The 9384-nt window shown below is 41.8% G+C and overlaps 1 protein-coding gene across 1 annotated transcript in view; it reads right to left on the reverse strand.

Moving 5' to 3' along the window:
- LRRC66 (leucine rich repeat containing 66) overlaps positions 1-5956 on the reverse strand; it is a 30223-nt gene extending 24267 nt beyond the window's left edge. Inside the window, exon 1 of the mRNA XM_055139991.1 lies at positions 5473-5956. Coding sequence (XP_054995966.1) covers positions 5473-5956 — 484 coding nt within the window. The remainder of the gene's footprint in view (positions 1-5472) is intronic.
- Between the last annotated feature and the right edge of the window lie 3428 nt (positions 5957-9384).

The following is a 9384-nucleotide window of genomic DNA, read 5'->3' on the forward strand; positions in this document are numbered from 1 at the left end:
TTCATCAGGGAAATTGGTCTGTAATTTTCTTTCTTAGTGGTGTCTTTGTTTGCTTTTGGTATTAGGGAGATATGTGCTTCATAGAAACTGTTTGGGAGAGTTCCTGTTTTTTCAATTTCCTGGAAAAGTTTGAGGAAAACAGGCAATAGGTCTTCTTTAAATGTTTGGAAGAATTCGCCAGTGAAACCATCTGGGCCTGGGCTTTTGTTTTTGGAGGTTTTTGATTACAGTTTCAATTTCCTTAACATTGATGGGTCTATTCAGGTATTCCAGGTCTTCTTTCTTCAGTGTTGGGAGATTGTAGGAATCAAGGAATCCATCCATTTCTTTTAGGTTCTCCTTTTTTTGTGGCGTAAAGACCTTCAAAGTAGTCTCTAATGATCTTTTGAATCTCACTGGTTTCTGTTATGATGTCCCCCTTTTCATTTCTGATTCGATTTATTAGAGTTTTCTCTCTTTCTTTCTTTGTGAGTCTTGCTAGCGGTTTATCAATCTTATTTATTTTCTCAAAGAACCAACTCTTTGTTTCATTGATCTTTCGGATTGTTTTTTTGGTTTCGATGTCATTAATTTCTGCTCTAATTTTTATTATTTCTTTCCTTCGGTCTGGTTTGGGTTCCTTTTTCTGGTCCTTTTCTAAGGTCTTGAGTCGTGAAGTCAAGCTATCTATGTGGGTCCTTTCTTCCTTCCTGATGAATGCTTGGAGAGCTATAAATTTTCCCCTTAACACGGCTTTAGCTGCGTCCCATAGGTTTTGGTAGCTCGTGTCTTCATTCTCATTTGTTTCTGAGTATCTTTTGATTTCTTCCTTGATTTCCTTCCTGACCCACTCATTGTTCAACATTGAATTGTTTAATTTCCAGGTGTTTGATTTGATTTTCCGTATTTGTGAGTGGTTAGCTTCTATCTTCAGCGCATCGTGGTCTGAAAAGATGGTTGATACAATTTCTATTTTTCCGATTCTATTGAGGTATGTTCTGGGGCCCAGTACATGGTCTATTTTAGAAAATGTTCCGTGTGCACTGGAAAAGAATGTGTATTCTTTCTTTTTGGGGTGTAAGGCCCTGTATAGGTCTATTAGGCCTCTCTCTTCCATTTCTTCTTTCAGAGTCAGTGTTTCCTTGTTGAGTTTTGTTCTTGTCGATCTATCTAGAGGTGATAAGGCCGTATTGAAGTCTCCGACTACAATTGTGCTGTTAGTGATGTCCTCTTTGAAGTCTGTTAGGAGTTGTTTTAAATATTTAACCGGTCGTTCGTTAGGAGCGTATACGTTTAAGAGTGTGATTTCTTCCTGTTGTACATATCCCTTGATAAACAGAAAATGAGCTTCGCTGTCCCTTTTGATCTTTTTCATCCTGAAATCTATGTTGTCGGATACCAGGATGGCCACTCCAGCTTTTTTAAGGGGGTTGTTTGCTTGCAGGATTGTTTTCCATCCTTGGACTTTGAGTCTATGTTTACTCTGTTTGTTCAGGTGTGTTTCTTGCAGGCAACAGAATGTTGGGTTTAATTTCCGGATCCATTTAGCCACTCTGTGTCTCTTGATAGGTACATTTAGGCCATTGACATTGAGAGAGATTATTGTGATGTGGTTTTGTGTCATCTTTCTGTGGGATTTGTTGTTCTTATGGGGCTCCTCCTTGTCTTACAGTAGCCCCTTTAGACCTTCTTTCAAGATTGGTTTTGAGTCTATGAAGTTCCTGAGCTGTTGTCTATCCGAGAAATAGTGTATGGTTCCTTCGAGTTTGAGTGAGAGTTTAGCCGGATAAAGTATTCTTGGTGAGGCATTAATTTCGTTGAGTTTTTTCACTATGTCCCACCATTGTCTTCGGGCTCAGAGGGTTTCTTCTGACAGATCGGCTATAAATCTGAGGGGTGCTCCTTTGTATGTGATTTCCTTCCCTGACCTTGCTGCTTGCAGAATTGTGTCTCTATCCATGGTATCCATCATTCTGACTATGATATGCCTTGGGGTCTTTTTATTCGGGTCTCTTTTTGCTGGTACTCTTCGGACTCCTTGTATCTGGATGCCTGCCTTCTCCAGCTCTGGAAATTTCTTAGCAATGATATCTTTGACTGTGTTTTTTTTCATTGGGGTTACTTCCCTGCGGTTCTGGTACTCCAATGATTTTTATGTTGTTCCTCTTGAAGTCATCCCCCAGGGCTCTGATTCGCTCTATAGCCATTTTGAGGTCTTTGGCCATGATTTATTGTTGTCTATAAGCTTTCTGCAGCTCATCTTCCAGATCACTGATTCTGTCTTTGGCTGTAGTCATTCTACTGTTGAGGGCATCTAGTGAGATTTTTATTTCATCTACCGATTCCTTTATTTGTGAGACTTCTGTTCGAAGGTTTGAAATTTCTGCTCTCATTTCTGTTCTCATTTCTTCCTGGATTTTCTTGGTAGACCGTTCCAGCGCTTCATTCATCTCCTCCCTTAATTTATTGGATGTCTGTTCCATATTTGCTGGAGTAGGTCGACTCTCCTCCAGATTTCCTCTCTGAATTGTTTATCTGAGAGGTCGTAGATGTGAGAAGCCCCTGTTGAGGTTTCTGGTATCTTTTCTTCCCCCTCTCTTCGCGGAGGGGATTTTCGCTGCTTCTTCATATTGTCACGGAAGTATAGAGTTGGAACCTTGTAGTTATTTATTCCTCTTCCTTTTTGTGGGAAGAAGGGGCTCCGATTGTGCTAAACTTCCCTTATTCACTGATAGCTTTTATAGTGTCAGCCTAAGCCAATGGCTATTTTGCGTAACTGTTTGAGATCGCAAAAGTGAATTTTCAAAGAAATACACAGTACCGATTGAGCTGAGGTAGCAAAGAATAACTGCGGCCACGTTAGCGTTGGCCGCTCCAAAAGTAGGCCACGCCCACTTTGAGACCACGCCCACTAAGACACAGGCCACGCCCCCAGTGTCTTCCTGTTGAGGGGGGGACGGGAGGGCGTGGCGGAGGGATGGTCCTGGTACCTGAAGGACGTGCGCAGTTACAAAGTCGGTTCGGGAGACGGGGTGCACAGTAGATTCTGGAGTCTTAAGAGTATTAGAATCTGGGGCCAGAGGGATAGTACGGCAGATAGGGTGCTTGCTTTGTGTGCAGTTGACCTGGGTTTGAGCCCTGGCACCTTATATGGTCCCCTGAGCCCTGCCAGAAGTGATCCCTGAGTGCAGAGCTAGGAATAACTCCTGAGTACTGCTGAGTGTGGCTCTAAAACCAATAAAAATAGTATTAGAATCTGGAAGAAGGCAGTGGAAAAAGTGAAGAAAAGACCACGAAAGACCGATAGTAAGTAAAGGTATCTGTATACCCACACTTTCAACTTATCCTGATGAAGTAAGGGCTCAGAATCAGAAACTTTGTTGTTATTGAAAATCGATTTTATCTCTAGTATGATTGAGTTTATGCATGGATATCTACACCTGCCAAATTAGTTTTATCATGAGTGTAGCTATAATGGTGTTCATTAAATAGTTATGGTAAGCAAAATGGAAATGATGTGGCTTGATGAAACCACTTATAATCTATGTATGTGTGTGAACCATTCATACATACACTCGTTATTTATGGGGTATGAGAGATAGTACAGAGATAACAGCACTTTTGCCTTGCATTCAGCTGACCTTGGTTCAGTCTCTGGAACCATATAGGGTCCCTTGAATACAGAGCCAGGAAGTGACCCCTGAACATAGAGCCAGAAGTGCTCAGGGATCACTCTTGGCCTCCAAACCCAAACCAACAAAATATTACTTATGAAATGACTGCTTAAAATCATACAAAGTTGCTCAAATAAGTGAAAATATAAGAATTATAGAACAATCAGTTTTGAAAGAAAATTATATGGTCATAAAGAGTAAGCTTGAATTGGGAGCTAGAGAGATAGTACAGGGGGTATGGTATTTGTCTTGTTTGTGGCCAACCCCAGGTCAATTCCTGGCACTGAATATGGTTCCCTGAGCCCTCCCAGGAGTGAGTGATAAAGACAGAGCCAGGAGTAAGCCCTGAGCACTGCCAGATGTAACACCCCTAAAAGAATAAGCTTGAAGATCATATATTGCATGATATAGTTTTATTTTATCTCTTACATATCTAATTCCTGATGTTCTAAAATAATACTCCTTTTAAAAATTATAGAATAATATGCTATTTGTGTCTCCTATAATGGTATGGTGATTGGAATAGTCATTTCTTCCCTTGCCAGCCTATTTTTGTCAAAATGATGCTTAAAACAAGACTAGAAGCTGGAAAAAGAGAAAAAGAGTAAAAAATTAAAACATAAAATGAAGGAATGGAAAAGTAAGGAAAACATATATGATGTGGATTAGGGAAAAAATGACAGTATCGTTATATTTTTTGTAGCAGTGTCTGACATACAGTTAGTACTTAGCAAATAGGGATCAGCACTAAAACCAAACAAGGGAAGGGAATTATCTAGCACTTGTGAATATAAAAAAGGGCAAATGAATCTCTGGATTATGAATGTGATACATTTTCTAAAGAAAACAGCATTAGCCAGGGCCAGAGAGATAAGATTTAAGACGCTTGCCAGGAGTGTAGCTGACTCAGGTTTGATTCCTGGCATCACATATGGTCCCCTGAGCACCACCAGGACTGATTCCTGAGCACATATCCAGGAGTAAAACTTGATCAGATAGATGTGACTATCCCCAGAAACCAAAGGAATACTAATAAAAATTAAATAAATAAAACACTGGAAGCCAGAGAGATAGTATAGTTGTTAATTCACTGCCTATAGCTGGTTCAGGTTGAATTTGGTACCCAAAACACTGCTGAGTGTGACCCCCCTCAAAAGTACCCCCAAGAAATATAAGTAGATTATTTAAGGGAATCCAACATATAGATTATTAAATGTCAGAATGGGTAAGAATTTATTATAGTAGACTAGTGGAATATCCTTTTAGAAAATAGGATGAGGAATTATGATTTTGACTTGATAATAAAATTAACACTTTAATAATATGAATATATTTATAGTCTAGAAATAGACTAGATAACAAGTATATTCTAAGGACAACTCTAGGGCAACTTTATTCTAAGAAAATAAAAATTAAATATAGTAACATATTTAATTTGAATTGTTTCACATATCAAAAGCATTGCTTCCAGCAATTTCCAGTGCTTTTCTATATTTAGTAACAAATGTATAATAATCAGAGCAGGTCATTTAAAACCACGGATCAATATTAAGCTTTTAAATACTTCCTAGTATCTCTCAATAAATATATATATATATAATTATGATTGTAAATCATAGTAGTGACAGGTTGAATTGCGTCAACTAAATTCCACGAAGAAACTCTCTTTAGAGTTTATATATATTAGAAGCCAATGACGTTACTTAGAACTGTTACCTTAAGATGGAAAACACACGGAATTTTCACATTGACATAAAACAGTAGCTCCCTCCCTGCTCACAGTTTCTCAGTCTAGTCCAACTTTTAAAATCATACTTACCCTTGGGAATGTCACTGAGCTTATTTCTCTGAAGAATTAGTACCTTTAGAAATGGAAATCCACGTCTCAAGCTGCTTCCGTGACGCGTCACACCTGAGGGTAAATCCAAGTCCACAGACTGCAGAGCATTGTCGCTGAGGTTTAGTATTTCCAAAGCATGTAAATGGACCAGGGAGGATAAGGTGATTTTAAGACCGGGATTGTTCCTGAGTACCACACGTTTTATATTCTGTTCTTTCTTCTCCATGGGAGATTGTAAGAGAACCCTGGAGAAATTGGAACTTACATCCACGGAGTTTGCCTTCTGCGATACGTTCACAGGTATATCATGCTTTCCAGTAAAAGAACAGTTTGTCAGAGGATATCCATTCCACTGGCACTCAGAATTGCGGGAAATACTGCTTTTTCTTGATGGGATTGTCATTGTCCCGGTAAAAGTTACACCTATCATCGTGATAATGACTCTGACACACAGGTTTTTCATAATGCCTGGAGAAGGAAAATGAACCTATTAAAAAAAAACTTACTGTAAATACAAGGAACAAAATTTAATTTTTCAAGATGTGGAGAAGTTATCCTGATTCCCAATTTGTGAATGATTAATTTCTTAGAGATTGAGAGATTTAAATATAGTTAGCATCACTGTATCACTGTACCACTGTCATCCCGTTGCTCATCGATTTGCTCAAGCGGGTACCAGTAACATCTCCATTGTGAGACTTGTTACTGTTTTTGGCATACCAAATACGCCATGGGTAGATTGCCAGGCTCTGCCGTGTGGGCGGGATACTCTCGGTAGCTTGCCGGGCTCTCCGAGAGAGATGGGGGAATCGAACCCCGGTCAGCTCATGCATGTGCTATCACTCCAGCCCATAGCTAGCATAGTATAAAATTATATTTCTGTCACATTTTTAAGAACCACCCCCTGATTATTTCTAGAAAACACATTTGGGCCTCACCTTCGTGTTTGTTTCCCTTCCAGTTTCATTCAGCCTGCTGTCTGCTTTGGAGGCCACTAAGATTAGGATTTCTCCTCTCCCTCCCCGTCATCAGCACTGAGCAAAGTCTAGCACTTATCTAGAGCATTGGAATCAGCTACGTACTTTATTACAGGAACGGCAATCATTCAGCCACACTAAACCACTTCTGCAACTGTAGGGGGAAAGGTCCATTTCCCCAAAGAGACCATTGACCTATTTTTAACTCCAAGACTAGCAGAACCACACACTTTGTCTTTATGGCATCAAATCATTTTAAAATCATTGATACATGCAACATAAATAATACGTGTCTTAGAACACTTTGCCTCAGAGACATGAGGATACGATATGTAGAGATGTTATCTGTCGTACCAAAGACTTCTTTTTAAAGGGGGGGAATGAAGGGGTTCACCACCCCAGGAGGTATGGGGGCTCCTGCTACTCATAGCCCCTGACAGTGCTTAGGGGACCCTACGTAGTGCCGGGGATCTAACTGTGGTTGAGGCACATGCAAAGCAAGTTCTTTGACCCCTGTACCATCTCTCCGGTCCCTTTACCAAACTTTTTTTTTTTCCGCTTTTTGGGTCACACCCAGAGATGCACAGGGTTCAGTCCTGCCTGGCTCTGCACTCAGGAATCATCCCTGGCGGTGCTCAGGGGACCATATGGGATGCTGGGAATTGAAATCGGGTCAGCCATGTGCAAGGCAAATGCCTTACCCGCTGTGCTACTGCTCCAGCTCCATTTTTTTTTTTTTTAATTAGTGAATCACCGTGAGGTACAGTTACAGGCTTACAAACTTTCATGCGTGCATTACAGTCATACAATGGTTGAGTACCCATCCCTCCACCAGTGCCCATTTTCCACCACCAATGGTCCCCAGCATCCCTCCCACCACCCCCACCCCGTCCCCTCCACCCCACCCCGCCTCTGTGGCAGGACATCCCCTTTTGCTCCCTCTCTCCTTTTGGGTGTTGTGGTTTGCCTTTACCGAACATTCTTGAATCCTTTACAAATAGGATTTATAGGGTCAGAGAAGTAGTATAGGAGATAAAGTGTGTGCCTTGCATGCACATGACCCTAATGTGATCCCCAGAAACTCCTCTGGTCTCCAGAGCACAGAGCCAGGAAGGGCTTGTGAGCACAGCTGAGTGTGGCCCTGCTTCGCCACCCCCCTCCCAACCTATAAATCTCAATAGCTAAACAGAGACACACAAAAAAAGGGAACTTTAAAAGGAAACTAAATAAGACTTTGAGCTGAAGTAGAAGCAAGTAACAACAGAGGCTGGGGAAGGGAGTTCCAAGGGCTGGAGCACACGCCTGCCCCAGAACTGCAAGGCTGAGCCTCCAGCACCACTGGGGTGGACCCAGGCAAGCAAAAATGTACTACAATTGTGTAAATAATTGCAGTAGCACTGTAGCACTGTTATTCCGTTGTTCATCGATTTGCTTGAGCGGGCACCAGTAACATCTCCATTGTGAGACTTGTTACTGTTTTTGTCATATCAAATAACACCATGGGTAGCTTGCCAGGCTATGCCGTGCCGGTGGGATACTCTTGGTAGCTTTCCGGGCTCTCTGACAGGGACGGAGGAATCGAACCCAGGTCAGCTGCATGCAAGGCAAATGCCCTACCCGCTGTGCTATCGCTCCAGCCTTAATAATTGCAGTATGTACACAATTTACCACTTGATTTAGCCCATGGGTTTATTAACAAAGAATCCCCTTGGGTTCTAAAGGCACCACTGTCGTCCCAATCACTAGATGTCATTCATGAGAATGACTGTTTTCCTGCCACTGCCTTTTGGTTTTTAGTTTTGGTCGACCCTATGCTAAGCCAAGGGGTTCTTTTAGCTGTAATGTTGTTTCCCTCATTAATCTACCTCAGTGAAAAACCCTCGAAGCGCTCCTCATTCATTACGTAGACTTCAGAGCTTCGCATTAACTAGCTAGCTTTTGACCCACTTTGATTAAATTCCTATGGAGTTAGCAGGACTTGAGAATAGCACTACCCATAGACTTCCCAGGGGAGTATGAGCTCTGAGCTCATTCTCAGTTCCAACCTCAGTGTTTTCCCTCCTCAGTCCAGGGCTCACATTCCAGAACCACCTAATTCCAGGACTGAAGGCTTATTTTCCTATTTTCACTCCTCAACCCCCATTTCGTCTTGGTCTTCAGAAAATTTTCAATACTCAAGGAAACAACTGAATCAATGCATATTCCTAACATTCAGTTTGACAAAAAAAAAAAAAAAAACGAACAAAAAACCAGCACTCTCCTGCATGGTTCATGCTTGGCTCTGCGTCGATGAAGTACTGTTCTCTGGGGCCGGGGCCATAGCACAGTGGAGAGGGCGTTTGCCTTGCACACAGCCAACCTGGTTCGATCCCTGGCATCCCATATGATTCCCTGAGCACCGCCAGAAGTCATTCCTGAGTTGCAGAGCCAGGAGTAACCCCTGAGTATCGAAGGGTGTGACCCCCCCCCCAAAAAAAAAAGTACTGTACTCAAGGGACCATATATAGTGCCAGAGATCCAAGGTCAGCTGTGTGCAAGGTCCTGCTCCATACATAATGTGTATGTATGAATGATACACATTATTGTATTTTTGCCCTTTAAATACTCCCAAACAGCTTCAGCTCCTGAAGGTCACGTTTCCCAGATTCCTCTTACTCTTTCTTCCCATCTTCTATTTGAATAGCCTGACCATGACTCTCCTGTTTATCTGACTGCATGAATGCCCTATCACTGTCACTGTCATCCCGTTGTTCATCTATTTGCTCTAGCAGGCACCGGTAACGTCTCCATTGTGAGACTTGTTACTTTTTGACATATCGAGTACGCCAGGGGAGTTTTCCAGGCTCTGCGTGCAGGCGAGATACTTTTGATAGCTTGCCAGGCTCTAGCATAGCAGGTAGGGTGTTTGCCTTGC

Source organism: Sorex araneus, chromosome 5, assembly GCF_027595985.1.
Source record: "Sorex araneus isolate mSorAra2 chromosome 5, mSorAra2.pri, whole genome shotgun sequence".
Lineage (NCBI taxonomy): Eukaryota > Metazoa > Chordata > Mammalia > Eulipotyphla > Soricidae > Sorex > Sorex araneus.